Source organism: Physeter macrocephalus, chromosome 11 (genome assembly GCF_002837175.3).
Source record: "Physeter macrocephalus isolate SW-GA chromosome 11, ASM283717v5, whole genome shotgun sequence".
Lineage (NCBI taxonomy): Eukaryota > Metazoa > Chordata > Mammalia > Artiodactyla > Physeteridae > Physeter > Physeter macrocephalus.
Window position 1 is genome coordinate 58183846 of NC_041224.1, and position 17593 is coordinate 58201438.

Consider the following 17593-nt stretch of genomic DNA (forward strand, 5'->3'; position numbering starts at 1 on the left):
GCCCGGTTCCCCTGCATCGGCAGGCGGACGCGCAACCACTGCGCCACCAGGGAAGCCCCAATAAAATATTTTAAAAATAAGGTATGTACATTGTTTTTATTTAGACAATGCTATTGCACTCTTAATAGACAACAGTATAGTACAAACAAAACTTCTATATGCACTGGGAAAAAAAGAAATTAATGCAACTTGCTTTATTGTGATCCCCGCTTTATTGTGGTGGTCTGGAATGGAACCTGCAATATCTCCGAGACATGCCTATATATGTAATATAATATTAATGGAATATACTAAAAAATATATTCCATTTCTGAATCCTAAAATGTATCTAATCAAACTAAAAAGAACTTAGTAAAAAGCATTACCTCCTCCAGATTTGCCATGCACATGATGTATAACTTAGATGGGAAAGGAAAAGGTAGTGGGAACCTGTTGCTCTCACTGCGTTGGCTGTGAGTAGCTAGGGAGTGCCGCAGTGACCCTCTACCAATGCCAAGACAGCCATCTGTCACCAGAACAACCTGTTCACAAAAAGTGAGAGAAGTTTTGTACATGAAATAACATATTTATTTAATGCAGTCTCATTTGGCAATGTTTTCATTTCTCCCTAATTGCATTTACACTGAAAAATGTACCTCTGCAGGAATACAAAGATGTGAATAAATCTCAACAACATTTGTCAAGTGAAAGATGACAGACACATTGTATTGATACGATTCTACACATATATATTAAGTTCAGACCACGTAAAACAAAACTAAGATAAATCAAATAGGGGTTGTGGGGTGATACTGAGTAGAAAGGGGCATGAGAAAACTCTATAGTAATGGAAATGTTCTATATCTTAACTTGAGGAGTGGTTACATAGGTATATACATTTGTGAAAACTCAGTAAACTGTATACTTAAGATCTATGCATTTTACTGTATTTTGTCTTATTAAACCTTTTAAAAAAGCACCTACCTATGAACACTTTAAAAAAAGACAAAACCATTCATAACCAATTCTTACTTAATTGTATTAAAACTAGAATCCTATCTCTTAGAGAAGGAGTTGGCATCTAAGACACTGGTGTCAAAAATGGCATAAAGGGTACTTCCCTGGTGGTCTAGCGGTAAAGAATCTGCCTTCCAATGCCGGGGACACGGGTTCAATCCCTGGTTGGGGAACTAAGATCCCACACGCCCTGGGGCAACTAAGCTCACGTGCCCTGGAGCCAGCGCACCACAAAGAGAGAGAGAAAACTCGAACGCCACAACTAGAGAGAGGCCCCCCCGCAACAAAAAGATCCCGCATGCTGCAACTAAGACCTGAAGCAGCGGAAAAAGAAAAAAAATGGCATAAGGACCTATTTTACGTGTGTCCCTAGGAAGTACCAGCACAGAAGTCTGAAGACTGAACCTTGACACTTTATTTTCAAAGATGACAAACTTTACCTACCCCTGGTCAACTAAAATGACAACTGCATTAAATATGTATTTATAAAAGCCATTTAACCAGACATGGTCAAGACCTTTAAAATGCATTCTTAATCAACCTGTAATTTTTAAAAGCCTTCAAAACATACCAACAATAGACGTTACAAATCATTTTCCTTTTCCTCACTGTTTAAAGCAATCCTTGGAAAGTCCTGGGTGGACTTCCCAAGCAATCCAGGGGAGGATTATTTTTGCTCTCCCTAGCCTAGCAACTTAACAATAACAAACCAGTAAGGCAGTATTAGGTGGTTGCACCACGTGAAGTGCCAAGACTGGCACTTACTTCTAAAGCCCAAGAATGCTTAATAGAGGTTCCCTGGAGAGATGTCATCTCTTAGGAAGACAGTCAAGGCAAACCCCTCTTCTAGGTACCAACAATTGCTACATAATGATTTACTTCTGCCACTAGCTTTTTCAGATGCTGTGTAATAATGAAATATTTCTTGTAATGTCAAAATGAGACAGACTTTACTCAGATAATGAAAACATAGTCCAGCTCTTTAAAAACCTGGTTAAAAATATTCCACATTAAAACAAATCCGTTTGATAGTAACTGATTATAAAAACAATCACTAATAACGTCCACTGTGTTTTGGACCTGGTTCACCCCAAAACTCACCAAGCAAGTCTAAGTGGATCCAGGCCCAGCTCCTTCCCCTCAGGGTACAGTATATCTCAAATTCAGATTCCTCCTTTTTGCAAAGGAAGAAAAAAATATTAAAAGGCAGAAGTCTGCATGGTGCACAAGGTCTGGCTCTTACGTGTTTTCTGAGTTTCTTCTCTAAAACCACTGAAGAAGTGGCAAATGAAACTGTGCTACCTGCTAGCTTCCAGTTCAGAAGATATTGACAACAAAACTTCACTTATTCATTATACTGCTAGGAAATTAGACAGTCTGTATGCATGGTTTTACCAAATAAATAATGTTTATGAAGCAAGGTGCCAAAGGTTTTTATTTCTGAAAGGAAATTGATCAAAAGGTATTTACTGGCTTTTTTAGCAAGTGTCCACTAAAGTGATCTGATTTTTAACCTTTTAGTAGTAGCTCAGGGTCTTCACTAACCCATGAGTTCATACTGTATAAAACAACTCAACTACCTGAGTAAGAAAAAACAGTAAGAAAAAACAAAAAAGCTTAAAAAAAAAAGCTGGGTTTATTGAGATATAATTCATATGCAATAAAATTCACCCTTTTTAGTATATAGTTCTATGAGTTCCGACAAATGCATTCAGTGATGTAACCACTTCTACTGTCAAGAACAGACCAGTTCTATCACTTCTCATATTCCCTCATGTTTTATTTGGGTCAGCCCCTAACCTTTCCTCACCCCAAGGCAGCCACAATCTTATATTTATTTAAAAAACAAATATTGGTGATGCTACTGACACTACTGAGGAAACTCGTATTTGACCCTATAATAAAAAATCATATACTATGGCCCACTGACTGTTTCTGTAAATAAAGTTTTACTGGAACAGAGCCATGCACATTTATTTACTTATTATCTATGACTGCTTTCGTGCTATGACAACAGAGTTGAGGAGTTGCCTCAGACACCTGCAAAGCCTAAAATACGGAAAACGTTTGCTGATTCCTGTTGTAGACTATTATGATTTTCCTTTTAGCAACTTTTCTGTTTTCTCCTTTAAAATATGCTACCACGTCTCAAAGCACCTGTTTATAGCAAACTTCCAATTGCTACAACTCTGCTCTGATTTGATGCTATTTGTGGACCTATTGTGGACTCTTAAGGAAAGGGCAACAGATTTTATGACATACACCTCACTTTTTAGACAACCCAGGTAGCTGAGAAGGTTAAAAGTCTGCTGAATAAATGCTACACTGGAATAATGAAGATAGACTATATTGTACTGATGTTTACAATTATATCACTCAAAATTATAATCGCCCCTTCCAGGGGGTGTTCTAAAATTCCACTGTGAGCCCTTTGTGCTTTATACAAACAATGCTAGTTTGCAGTAAGTCAGTTTACTAGGAGGATGCTTTCCTTAAGGCATATTTGTGCTACTTTCTGAGTATATTAGTGATGATTTAGTGCCTTCTTTTAAAAAGATACCAAAAGCGTATAACATAGTGTGTGGAAATTACAATGTATGCTGTGTCAGAGCCTGAACAAAATTGAAGCACCGCAGTGGTTAATGTTTTTAACTTAGGGCAAAGAAAAAGAATTGATCATTACCTGACAAGGAATTGCACCACCCCATTCTTGCTGAACGATATTGCAAACACCAACTAATGCAGACTCCAAGCAGGTTTTATCATAATCATCCATATTACTTAGTGCTTCCTGATTGAATGAAAGATAAAATTGCTCATTATTCTTTACTGTTTTAATTTGTTACCAAAAAAAAAAAATTGTTCAAAGCATGAATGTTACACAGGGGACATTGTGTTTCTGAGAGCCCAAAGCATACGTTCTTAAAGAAAAATGGTAAAACAGATTTCCTCAACTATAAAGGATGATTAAAAGAGCTTCCCTTTATTCTGTTCTCTCATTAGGTGAGAGTGAATTGTCCATCAAGTTCATATCTTTATTAAGTGGACCTTGAAAGAAATAATTAAAATGAAAAACGTTTAAAGACATCACAAAAATAATGACAAAATTTACTGAATACCATCATCATTCTAGGCATTTTACATGCATTTAATCATGACAACATCCTATAATGCAGTGGTCCCCAACTTTTTTGGCACCAGACACTGGTTTCATGGAAGACAATTTTTCCACAGACGGGGGGTGGGTGGGGCGGGGCAGGGGATGGTTAAGGCAGTAATCTGAGCGATGGGGAGCGGCAGATGAAGCTTTGCTGGCTGCCCACTGCTCACCTCCTGCTGTGTGGCTGGGGGTGGGGGTTGGGGACCCCTGCTATAAGGTATAGATAATTAACCTATTTTTATTTTTAAAAAATTTTATTTATTTATTTTTGGCTGCATTGGGTCTTCATTGCTGCACATGGGCTTTCTCTAGTTGCGGTGAGCAGGGGCTACTCTTTGTTGTGGTGTGCAGGCTTCTCATTGCGGTGGCTTCTTTTGTTGCGGAGCACGGGCTCTAGGTGTGCGGGCTTCAGTAGTTGTGGCACACGGGCTTCAGTAGTTGTGGCACGCAGGCTTCAGTAGTCGTGGCTCACGGGCTCTAGAGCGCAGGCTGAGTAGTTGTGGTACACGGGCTTAGTTGCTCTGCGGTATGTGGGATCTTCCCGGACCAGGGCTCAAACCCGTGTCCCCTGCATTGGCAGGCAGATTCTTAACCACTGCGCCACCAGGGAAGCCCAATTAACCTATTTTTAAAATAAGGAAACTGAGGTACAAAATGATTAGGTCACTTTCCCAGGTCTTACACTTAGAAGTGGCAGAATCTAGATTTGAACCCAGTCAGTCAGACTCCAGGACTCAACCATTACTCTTCACTACCTATATAGCAATTCTTTAAATTTCAGAACTGCTGAACATCGAAGATCCTTAGTTTACTCACCTATAAGAAATCCAGTGCAATTAAAAAAGGAAAAAACAAAAGCTTTTGAGTCACTTAAAAAAATGTGAGATAAGGACTTCCCTCCTGGTCCAGTGGGTAAGACTCCATGCTCCCAATGCAGGGGGCCTGGGTTCGACCCCTGGTCGGGGAACTAGATCTCAGATGCATGCTGTAACTAAGAGTTCACATGCCGCAACTAAGAGTCCACACGCCACAACTAAGAAGCTGACATGCTGCAACTGAGACTCTGCATTCCACAACTAAGGGTCTGCATGCTGCAACTGAGAGTTCACATGCTGCAACTAAGACCCGGTGCAGCCAAAATAAATAAATAAATAAATAGATTTTTTTAAAAAAAAATGTGAGATAATAAATGATTTAACAAAATTTTATTACTTATATTTAAAAAAGCAAACTATATTGATCCTGAATTTCTAAACTGCCTATCAACTATTAAACTGTTCATTTTAATTCCACAAACACTTACTGACTGCTCACTATGGGCAAGGAACTGTGCTAGGCATTGCTGGAAATAGTAATCATTTAGAGATGTTGTCAGAAAGTAATTCTTTGGCATATCACAGACAACACCTTTGGAAGGTAACACCTATCAATCAAGGTTTTAAAATGATTTCTTGGCATCTGTAAATCAATTGCTATTTGCTGGGGAGGAAATATAGTCCTGAAACACTCTAGAATAAGGGTTTTATAAGAAAGGACTATTTTTCTTTTTTAAAAATTTATTTATTTTTGGCTGTGTTGGGTCTTCATTGCTGCGTGCGGGGTTTCTCTAGTTGCAGCAAGTGGTGGCTACTCTTCATTGTGGTGCATGGGTTTCTCCTTGCGGTGGCTTTTCTCGTTGCATAGCACGGGCTCTAGGTGCATGGGCTCAGTAGCTGTGGCTTGCAGGCTCAGTAGTTGTGCCGCATGGGCTTAGTTGCTCCGCAGTATGTGGGATCTTCTCGGACCAGGGCTCAAACCCATGTCCCTTGCATTGGCAGGCGGATTCTTAATCACTGAGCCACCAGGGAAGTCCCTGGAAGGACTGTTTTATAGAAAAGTAGAAAAGAGTAAAGTGTTGAACCTAAAGATCCTGAACTTTAGGGGACAAGGCACTACATCCTGAGATGCTCCCCTCCCACAGAGAATTCCAGAAAACCAAAAGAGGAGGCTACAGCAACAACTCACAGCTCTAACTCATAGCTCTAACAGCAGAAGGCCTACTGGTTATGAATCCTTGTTTTACAGTTATACTCAGATATTATACCCATAGACTTATCTTTAAATAATGCCAGTTCTAAATATTCAGTGCAATATGATAATACTGTTTTCCTTCCTATAAATTGGGCCTGGTACATACAATAACTCATTCCTTTTTGTACCTGTAGGGTGTTATAATCTCTTGTGAAGGGAACCATCAATTCCCAGAGTGATGAAAAAACCACCAGAGCTGTAAACTCAAGCTTGTAATTTGTGGCCATGTGTTCAAACAGCATTGTCAAACCATGGGCTGCCAGGTGCTTGCGCTGATATTCCTCGGACCCCTCGATAGACACAGGTCGGGTCATGGAAAGGGATACGTCCATTACCACCACTGTAGGCATGATGAAAGTGATCCCAGTGTTCCCAGTCAGAACGTAAACAGATAGCTATAGATAGAGAAATGCTGTAGAAAATAAATATGATTAGGTCTTGCATGTCATGGAGAGAAAAAAGTATTTTTTTAATCATAATTTTAACCTAACTTTCCAGAAATAAGTGAAGGCAAACCCCATTTAAGTTGAGGTGAGGACAAATCTTCAGGGAATTCAGTGGGAAGGAAGCAAGCAGCTTAGTTCACTGTGAGGACCACTCCTAGAATCACCCACTAAATGACCATAAATCAAGGACCATCTTAAATGTTTCTAGTAAAAACAAAATAAAACAAAATATTAAATTCAGGGAGCTCTTGAGTTGAATACTTTCAAATCTTACACAATTTAATATAACAAACACTCCTACATCACCTTTCCAACACTTAATTTACTAAAGAACATTTGTAGTTGTCTTATGGTGGTGCTTTTTGACAATCAACCATTCTTTTTGGGCACCTTCACTATCTTACTCAATACAGCAGTATTTGGGCAAGTGTTTGCTGAATTATCTTGTTGCTTGATGTCCTTTTTAAAAAAATTAAAATGAACGCAAAATATAAAAACAAAAAGTCGGGCTTCCCGGGTGGCGCAGTGGTTAAGAATCTGCCTGCCAATGCAGGGGACACAGGTTCGAGCCCTGGTCCGGGAAGATCCCACATGCCGCGGAGCAACTAAGCCCGTGCGCCACAACTATTGAGCCTGCGCTCTAGAGCCTACGAGCCACAGATACCGAGCCCAGGTGCCACAATTACTGAAGCCCATGTGCCTAGAGCCCGTGCTCCGCAACAAGAGAAGCCCGCGCACCGCAACGAAGAGTAGCCCCCACTCGCTGAAACGAGAGAAAAGCCCGCGCGCAGCAACGAGGACCCAACGCAACCAAAAACAATAAATAAATAAATTTTAAAAAAAGAAAAGGCTAGTAAAGTCATAGTCCAAATTAGACAAAGCTGGAAATCATTAAGCATGACAAAAACAACAAACTGCTAGCCTCAGTAGTACTCACTGCAGATAAACGAGGCAACAGCTCTTTAACTATGAAGGAAAAGAGCAAAATTAAAGAATATGTATGACAGCTGGCATTATCTCATGAAACTGTATAAAAGTCAAAATGTAGAAGAAATGGAGAAAACAAAGAGCTTTTTAGAATTATGGATTGAGAATTAGCATGAAGAAAACATTTCTGTGCTCAAAAATAAAGAAAAAAGTTCCCAGATATACAGATCTGCTCTTGCTGCTGCTACTCTATTATTAAGCAAACTATAGTCTACTCACACAATGAAATATCATATAACTATAAATAAATGATACATATAGATATCAGAAATATTTATATAGGTATTAGTAACTGAGAAAAGCAGGTCACAGGCCTGTATGTATACACCGATTACAACTTCATAAAAATCATACTGCATATATTGCATATACACAATTAGAGAACACTCAGGATGGACATAAACAAGTTAGAAATTTAATGTTCACTAATTTCTTTTTTGGAACTTACTTCAAAACACTTAACAGGGCTTCCCTGGTGGCGCAGTGGTTGCGCGTCCGCCTGCCGATACAGGGGAACCGGGTTCGCGCCCCGGCCTGGGAGGATCCCACATGCCGCGGAGCGGCTGGGCCCGTGAGCCATGGCCGCTGAGCCTGCGCGTCCGGAGCCTGTGCTCCGCAGAGGGAGAGGCCACAGCAGAGGAAGGCCCGCATACCACAAAAAACAACAACAACAACAACAACAAAAAACCACTTAACAGTGGCCAGAGGGCTTGTTTTAGTACAGTGTCCAACTGCAAACGTGTGCTATTCTAAAATTCCATTTGTAAGTAGGCTGTTGGGAACTCTGAGCATACTGCCTCACGGAAACAATGTTATAAATGGGGATCAGGGACTCATGTCAAGTACGAAAAGCCTTTTTACCACATAATGGCCTTTCAAATACAAATGCCTCATGTATCCAACATGGATAAAGACTAAAGGAGATATATAAATTACTCTTCCAGACTCCTTTCCAAAATGTTTAACCATTTTGATAGAAAAAACTAAAATGTGGGATTCCCTGGTGGTGCAGTGGTTTAAGAATCTGCCTGCCAATGCAGGGGACACGGGTTCAAGCCCTGGTCTGGGGAGATCCCACATGCTGTGGAGCAACTAAGCCTGCGCACCACAACTACTGAGCCTGCACTCTAGAGCTCGTGAGCCACAGCTACTGAGCCCACGTGCCACAACTACTGAAGCCCGCACACCTAGAGCCTGTGCTCCACAAGAGAAGCCACCGCAATGAGAAGCTTGTGCACCGTAACCAGGGGCGCCACTCTCCGCAACCAGAGAAAAGCCCACGTGCAGCAACGAAGACCCAACGCAGCCAAAAATAAAATAAATTTATTAAAAAGAAACCAAAATGTGCATCCTTATTCTGCGCCTCATTAAGCACAGCATGTTAAACATAATTCACTCTGACTTAGCATCACAACTTTGAACACCAATACTGCCCAGCACGCTGCTGCCCTCATGTTTTAATTTATACCAGCACTCTCCCAAGTGTGTGCTGCAGAACACTGTCCTGGAGGGATGCTCCAAGAAAAATGAGTTTAGGTCTTATTAAAGACACTGAGAAGCTCTACAGCAAAGAATCCAGTTTAATTTGTTAACTCTGTGTTTCCCATTTAACCCTTCTCTGATCATTAGTTGGTGCCATGGAACAAGTATTGTACAGAACATACCCAGAAACACTGCCTTGTACTCAAAGGATCAAGGCTGTTGTGCTGTTGTGTTCTGTTTTGGTGCCTCCTCTTTGTAACTAATTTTTGGACCATCATTTTGCATTCCACTCTTCTCTGTAATCATCCTCCCTCTTTCCCATTTGCTGCTTCTTGGCTACTATGAGTTGGAAAGCCAGGTAATCCAGCTTGCTAAAACTGTGTCCGAAGTCAAAGTTAACAGGCTCTGAGAGCCTGTGAATTTCTTCTGCTGTCAAGTGCGTGAGCTTAGGCGTTATCAACTTGGTGCTATTTCATCTACTCAGTCTTTCCAGACCCTTTCTGGGTCTCAGCTGTGTTGTTCAAGAAGTGAGGTCCTGTGCAATACTGGTTCAACTACACTACATTAGATCATAAGCTCAACAAGAACAGGGACAGTGTGAGATTTTGCCCACCAATGTCTCCTCAGAACCTATCACAGCAGTGGGCACACAGTATGTACTTGACAAATACTTCATAATGACTAGTAAACTACCTCTCAGCACCAGATGTAACATTAATTTTTTGGCAAAACACATTACAAATTTTAACTCTGGACACCAGAAACACACTTCCTCCTCTCCTCATTCAAGGAGAGATATCAGGAACTTCTACACCTCTGCCCACATACAGAGTTTATCCAGCTCCTATGGTATTCCCATTCAGGCAGAGGTCTTTACGTTACTGAAAGCTGGGGATGTGGAGTACTGGCCTCATCTCTTAGGAGAAAGAGAATCAGGATACACAGATTTAGCTCATATATAAGAAAGCATTTCCAGCTCATGAAATCTGCTGTAACACTGGAATGGGTGACCATAGCTGGCAGGCTTGCATTCTGGGGAGACACTTACGGAGCTGGCTCTTTCTTCAGACTGATGCATTTGTGTCCCCCAAACACCCACCCCTAACAATGGCAAAGTCATGGGAAACCAGTTTAGAACTCAGGTTGTCAGCACAGAAGTAAAAGATGGATGGATGTTCTTTAAGGATGGTTCACTCATCTTTTACTTCAAGTAGCCTAGGCTTGATTAAAAAAAAAAAAATCCCTGCCCACACAGTCCAGCAATTTTGTGAAAACACCATGTTACCTCTCTCTTGGGTTGATTCTTACCCTAAAGTCCTCCACCCCACCCCCATAGCTTTCTCGTAAGTACAGTTTACATACAATGCTTAATACAACCAGTGGTCTTCTTTTCTCAAGAACAGTCTACTCCTGAGAATAGCCCTTAGCCCCTTGATTTGGTCATCTCCATCAGCTACACATTTATAATTCTTCCCAGGAGACAATTAGCTCGTTCATAAAGAACTGATTCTGAGGAGTATCGCTCTTAAAGCGTGATTCCACTCGAATTTCTAAGGATCCGCTAACTTAATCTTAAGTTTGTCTGTTGGCCTCACATCTCTTGCCCGGATGAGTCCCCTCCACCGTTCAGTTACAACTTCACCTCTAAAGTGGCAACCTGTAAATACAGAACTCCTGCATTTGGATCGCGTCTGCCTGGGGATGTATTTTTACCTTAAAATCAGTCAAAAATCTTTGAGATCTGGAAGTCTCTTATGGGAAGAGGAGGCGAAGGGGGCCTGGGCAGGGGGCCGACATCGTGGTGCTTGTGCGGAGCTCTGGCGCGGCAGAGCGAAGGGAGGCCAAAGGCAGTGCCCCGGAACTGGCGCCGCAGAGACGGCGCGGGGCGGCCACCTCGGCGGCGGAAAGGCCAGGAGTCGGCCCCGCGTTGTTCCCCGCCGCCGACCCCTTCTCCTGCAGCTCCAACAAGCAATCCAAGACAGCCTACGGTCTCCAGCCCCCTCCACTCACCCCGCGCCCATCACCGGCACAGTCCGTCACCAAAACCTTTCCGGCAGCTCACCGCAGCCGGAAGTATATGGCCGCGCGACGAAACGGAACTCGGCGCCGGGTGTGCGCTAGGCGCTTGGGGCGGGGTTTTAAGAACGTCGTGGGTGGGGCGTTGCCTCAGCGGAGAAGCTGCAAGGAGCGTTTTCCTCAGTCCTTCTCTTCGCAGCGTTTTGTCTGCGACCACCGCCGCGACCCAACTCCCCACATAGTCTCCAACTGCTCCAGGCCCGGGTTGTGTTCGCCTGTTCTCTCCCTCCCCTTTCTCGGGCTCTTCCTTATTTGTTTCTGGCCTCCTGCCCACCTGCCTCTCGTTGGCCCGTGGGCCTCACCTGTCTGGGTAACCGCGTGACCAATTCACACTCTGTCTCTTCACTCACCTGGTGCACCAGCCTGACCCTCACTGATATTTGCCTCTCTTCCCCGTCCTTCTTCAGACCCCTCATTCATATCCTCTGAACTAGTTGACAGAATCCTCTTCCTACTCTTTTTTTTTTGGTACGCGGGCCTCTCTCCCGTTGCGGAGCACAGGCTCTGGACGCGCAGGCTCAGCGGCCATGGCTCACGGGCCCAGCCGCTCCGCGGCATGTGGGAGCTTCCCGGACCGGGGCACGAACTCGTGTCCCCTGCATCGGCAGGCGGACTCTCAACCACTGCGCCACCAGGGAAGCCCTTCCTACTCTTTTTAAATTGTAATTCCTGCCTGAGGAGTGCTCATACTGAGCACGCTGTGTATTTTTCGTAGCTGACGTGAGCCAGTTTACACGTCAAGACTTTCCCTCTTGGTCTCCTCAGCCCGGATGCTCACTTTATCCCCGACCCCTTTGAGGGAAGTAGAGGGAGGGTTCAGTCGGTTCCCCTGCCTTGGCCAAGGTGCGCTGCTGAGGGATTTGCATTTAGGCTTTCCTGTGAGTCATCATGGGCCCTCACTTACCTTACCTCTCGCACCTCACCTCTCACCACTTCGTGTCCCCATAGCAACCTGTGCCTCAGCGAGGTCCTTGAGGGGACAAGGAGTGACTTTCTTTCTAACCTCTTAGCTAGCAGATGCCAGCTAGAGGTAGGCCTGAATGGATGCCAGCAGGCCCCTGGGTAGTTATGGTTCAAAAAACAATGCTGTACCACATAGGTTACAAGTGGGAACAGAAAGGCCTCTAGAAGGCTTTAGGCCTTTGCTTCCTTTTCTTTTGGTTGGTGGGAGAAGGTGAGGTAGGAGGTGGGTCAAGGGGGGAGGATGCTTTGAACCGAACAACTGAGTCTGACTTTTCTCCACAGCTTGTTCTGTGGGAGAGTGTGGGCTCCAGTTGCTTGTAGTTCTTTCCTGTCCCCTCCTTATATCAGAGGTGACAGAGGAAGGCGCATCACTCCATGGGAATGTCCCTGTCAGCATCAGGGCCCAGGGGCAGGCAGACTGCCCTATTTGCTTCAGAACTTCTCTCTCCAACTTGGCTGGTTTCACCATCTCAAGACCCTTTTATGCTTGAGCAGGCACTGGAATCTAGGTAAGTAAGGCTGCATCCTGATTACTTCGTTGTAGTTTCTAATTCTTTCCCTAGTGGGAGGGATGTGGCCAAGAACGTGTGGGCAAGGGAGTTTTCAAGCTACTCCTAATGTGCTGATGACTTAGCCCTGCTGTCACTGTTCTCCTGGTAGTTCCAGCTCAGCTCCATGGACTGATTCATTACCTTACCCAGTCCTAGAGATTGAGTTTATTAGTTTGCTGATGGGTGATCACATCTTCTAGTTCTTCTGAATACAGGCTTTCAGGAGACCAGGGAAGCAAAAGGCAATTGATTAAAACTGATGATAAAAGGTAGGACTACCAAGAGGACCACATCACATAGGGCAACTGGTAGGTGCTTTTGTTTTTGTTTTTTAATTCTTAGTAGAATCCCATTAAAAATCAAAAGGTTGTTCAGTGAATATAAAATCAGAGAACATTAGTACCAAGAGTTAGAAGGTCTTAAAGGAGAGGTCTTTCAAGCCATAGCTGGCTAATTTTCTTTTTCCCACTCAAGAGACCCTTAGCATTTGCATGTTTCCACACATACTTTAAAGGAAATCGGTAAACAACTTCCTTTGCATAATCTATGATCCCCTTTATTTTTTCCTGCTTTGAAACAGTAGACAGCTGTCACAGAGGCTTTGAAAGGCAGAGTGATTTGGTCTCCAGTCTGGCAGAGTAAAGGTTAGTGACAGAAATAGCAAGCTGCTCACAGAAGCCAGGTACTGGGGTTCAAGGGAGGTTCATGTACCCATCCAATTCTCCAACAGCACGTGTTGAAAATGTAGATTCCCAGGCCATGCTGACTGAATTGGAATTTCATGGGTTGGTGCCTGGAATCTTCATTGTTAAGTTCCCAAGGTGATTTCCTTCCTCACCTACAGAGAGGAAGGGTAAGGAGTGAGTGAGTGAGGAAAAGGGGAAGAGAGGTTAGGGGAAGGTGGTGAGCCCACATTCCTTTTCTGTTCTTCCCTTCCTTTCCATCTCCTGTGCTGTCCTTTGTCCTGTCTTCCTTCCTGCCTCCTCTAGTCTGGACCATGTCCACTTCCAAATCATACTTCCAAGCTCCAGGCTATCTGCTTTCCCTCATCATCCTACCCCATTCCTCTATTTTCACCAAAGGGGAAGTCCAAAGAAATTGTAGATATGACCCTTTTGTCTTAAAAATTTTTATTATTGAATATTTTCAAACATAGAGAAAGATAGGGGAATAGCATGATAAATCCCCATGTACCCTTCACCCTATTTTTACTATCAACTCAATTCTCAGTCTTGTTCCATTTATACCCCTACCCACTTCTCCCCAACATATTGTTTTGATACAGATCACAGCATAACATCTTGTCCATAAGTATTTCATTATGTATCTCTAAAAGAGAAGGATTTTTAAAATTAATAAACTTTATTTTTAGAGCACTTTTAGGTTCACAGCAAAGTGGAGTGGAAAGTACAGAGAGTTCCCAAATACTTTGTCGGCACACGCACAGCCTCCTCCACCATCAACATCCCAGCACCAGAGTGATACATTTGTTATACTCTATGAACCTACATTGACACATCATTATCACCCAAAGTCCATAGTTTATTATAGGGTTCATTCTTGGTGTTGTACATTCTACGGGTTTTGACGAATGTATAATGACATGTATCTACTATTGTAATATCATACAGAGTAGTTTCACTGCTCTAAAAATCCTTTGTGCTCTTTTTATCCCTGCCTCTCCCATGACTCCCAGGAACCACTGATCTTTTACTGTCTTCATGGTTTGCCCTTTCCAGAATGTCATATAATTAGAATCATACAGTAAGTAGGCTTTTCAGATTGGCTTCTTTTGCTTAGTAATATGCAATTAAGTTTCCTTTATGTCTGTTCATGGCTTGATAGTTCATTTCTTTTTAGTGCTATATAATATTCCACTGCTTTGAAGTTCCACAGTTTGCTGAAGAATATCTTGGTTGCTTCCAAGTTTTGGCAGTTATCGCTAAGGCTGCCATAAACATCCTTGTGCATGGCTTTGTATGGGCATTGGTTTTTCAACTCAATTGAATAAATACCATGGAGAGAGATTGCTGGCTTGTATGGTAAGCATATGTTTAGTTTTTTTTTTTTAACTATTTATACCCTTTTAAAAAAATTTATTTGTTTATTTTTGCTGTGTTGGGTCTTCGTTTCTGTGCGAGGGCTTTCTCCAGTTGCAGCAAACGGGGGCCACTCTTCATCGCGGTGTGTGGGCCTCTCGCTATCGCGGACTCTCTTGTTGCAGAGCACAGGCTCCAGACACACAGGCTCAGCAGTTGTGGCTCACGGGCCTAGCTGCTCCGTGGCATGTGGGATCCTCCCAGATCAGGGCTCGAACCCGTGTCCCCTGCATTAGCAGGCAGACTCTCAACCACTGCGCCACCAGGGAAGCCCATATGTTTAGTTTTGTAGGAAACTGCAAAACTGTCTTTCAAAGTGGTTGTACCATTATATATTCCCAGCAGCAGTGAATGAGAGTTCCTGACGCTCTACATTCTCACCAGCATTTGATGATGTCAGTGTTCTGGATTTTCACTATTGTAATAGCTGTATAGTGGTATCTCATTGTTGCTTTAATTTGCAGTTCCCTAGTGATACATGATGTTGAACATCTTTTCATATGCTTACATGCCATCTGTATATCTTCTTTGGCAAAGTGTCTGTTCAGGTCTTTTGCCCATTTTTTAATCAGGTTGTTTGTTTTCTTCTTGTTGAGTTTTTTTTTTTAACATCTTTTATTGATTGATTAATTGATTGATTGATTTTTTTTTTTTGGCTGCATGTGGGATCTTAGTGCCCTGGGCAGGGATAGAACCCATGCCCCCTGCAGTGGAAGGTGGATTCTTAACCACTGGACCACCAGGGAAGTCCCCTTGTTGAGTTTTAAGTGTTGTTTGTATATTTTGGATAACAGTCCCTTATCAGACATGTATTTTGCAAATATTTTCTCCCAGTCCGACTTGTCTTCTCATTCTCTTGACAGAGAGATACTTAAACCCACAACAATTACACTACCATTGTCACATTTAAAATAATTAACAATAAATCCCTAATATCATCAAATACCCAGTCAGCTTTCAAATGTCCAGTTGTCTCATAAGTCAGTGCAATCTCTTGATATATCTCTGAAGTCTCTTAATCTATAGGTTTATTCCTCCATGTCTTTCTTCATTTGCTACGTATTTGATGAGGAAACTCTGACCTCCCTCTTAATCCTCCTTCAGTCTTTTCCACAGCATTTGAGAAAACCACAGAGCTTCCCCAGTCTAAAATAATGGAAAGACTCATTGAACAAAGAAACGACTTTGTACAATTCCAGTTTCAATTAACTTCATCTCTGCTCTGTAAATAGGGGTGAATCTTATCCACCACTGGATCCTCAGGGTCTGGCACGTGACACTCGATATGCATTTGTGGAAAGAAGACAGGAGGGAAGGAAGAGAGGTTATTAGAAGAAAGGTCAAAGGGAGAAAACAGAGAAAATTTGGTGGGTACTACATTTGTCTAAGAAAGTAGAACTGAACTTTTTTATGTAGGACTCCCTCTCCTTTGAAAAATGTTATAAACTCTAAATTTTTAAAGGCCTCTCATGATCTGGGCCTGCATCTGTCTTGTCAGGCTCACTCCTCACCCTCTTAAAACTTTGGTAGTATATTTCAATGAAAAAGCAGATAAAGCAAAACAAAACTAGTTTTAAAAAAGTTGTGAAAGTAATTCATTTATATGGGAAACATTCAAACAGTTTCAAAGTACATGAAGTGAGAAATTAGTGGTTTTTTCCTAGAAGTAACCATATATATCTCCTTGCCTCAAGTATGGTTCCCGCCGCTGGGTTTGAGAGATGAAGTACCAGGTCTTTTTTGTTTGGTTGGTTTTATTAATTCTGTATCTACTGGTGACAAAAGTACAGCTATTCTTACATAGTCTTTGCAAAGTTTCTACCTATGTGCATGTGTGTGTGTGAGTGTGTATATTCATTCCTTTTAATTGCTATGTAATTGACTATTGGAAAGATGTGATATCATTTATGTAACCAGTTTTCCATCAATGTTAGATAGATTTCAGTTTTTGCCCTACAAGCAATGCTGGCAGACCATCATTGGAGCTTTTCCGCTGATGTGGGAAGCCACTGGAAAGTTTGGCGTATAGAGACCATGATCTCACTTACAGTTTAACAGCATCACTTGTGCTGCTGTATCAGATTTACCCTCTATCCCCAGTGTCTTCACCAGCACTGGATATTAAATTTTTTAGTCTTTTTCAATTGATAAGCCAAAAAAAACCCCTCACTATTGCTTCAGTTGACATTCCTTTGTAAGATCAGATTTGATAGGGTGAGTTTTACTCAGTGGGCTATTTCACACTCGCTTAGAGAGGAGTTGTTAATTGTACTGGTACTGTGTGGATTCCTGCATGGCCACACTGAAGCCCTCTGATAGAACCTGTCTGATCTCTCCTCTAGACCCCAGGCTCCTCGGGATGGGTACCTGACTGTGAAGCCAAAACCCTGTCTCTGAACTGCTTACCAACCTGAAGTGTCACCCCCTGCAACTCCCTGCTTCAGATATGGCTCCAGCCACTGGCTTGGAGAGATGAAATGTCATGGGATGTTTGGGGGCTTATTTTGCTCATTTCCACCAGTGACAACTGCACAGTCATTTAAAAGAAATCCTATAAATGATATAATATAAACAATTAAAACAATATAAACAAAAGCTCTTGAACTGTGACACAGTTCAGTATCTGACAGATCCAAGTGCTTCCGCACAAGTTCTCACTGTACCTCTTAGAGCAACCCCATGAGGAAGTTCGTCTTTCTTGGTTTTATAAATGAGGAACCTGAGAATGAGAGACCTTTGGAGACTTGCTCCTGGTCAGACTTG

General features: G+C 42.4%; 2 protein-coding genes across 3 annotated transcripts in view; one reads left to right on the top strand and one right to left on the bottom strand.

The window, feature by feature from the left end:
- INTS14 (integrator complex subunit 14) overlaps nt 1-11193 on the bottom strand; it is a 35179-nt gene extending 23986 nt beyond the window's left edge. The window contains exons 1-4 of one of the 2 annotated variants that reach the window (XM_007105158.4): nt 10855-11193; nt 6355-6638; nt 3680-3787; nt 366-521 (exon numbers count right to left, since the gene is read on the bottom strand). In XM_007105158.4, coding sequence (XP_007105220.1) covers nt 366-521; nt 3680-3787; nt 6355-6576 — 486 coding nt within the window. In that variant the 5' untranslated portion in view covers nt 6577-6638; nt 10855-11193. The remainder of the gene's footprint in view (nt 1-365; nt 522-3679; nt 3788-6354; nt 6639-10854) is intronic. The other variant, XM_007105159.4, reaches the window with a different exon arrangement.
- A 1313-nt stretch (nt 11194-12506) lies between these two features.
- SLC24A1 (solute carrier family 24 member 1) overlaps nt 12507-17593 on the top strand; it is a 37860-nt gene continuing 32773 nt past the window's right edge. Inside the window, exon 1 of the mRNA XM_007105160.4 lies at nt 12507-12689. The gene's annotated coding sequence lies outside the window, so the exon portion shown is untranslated. The remainder of the gene's footprint in view (nt 12690-17593) is intronic.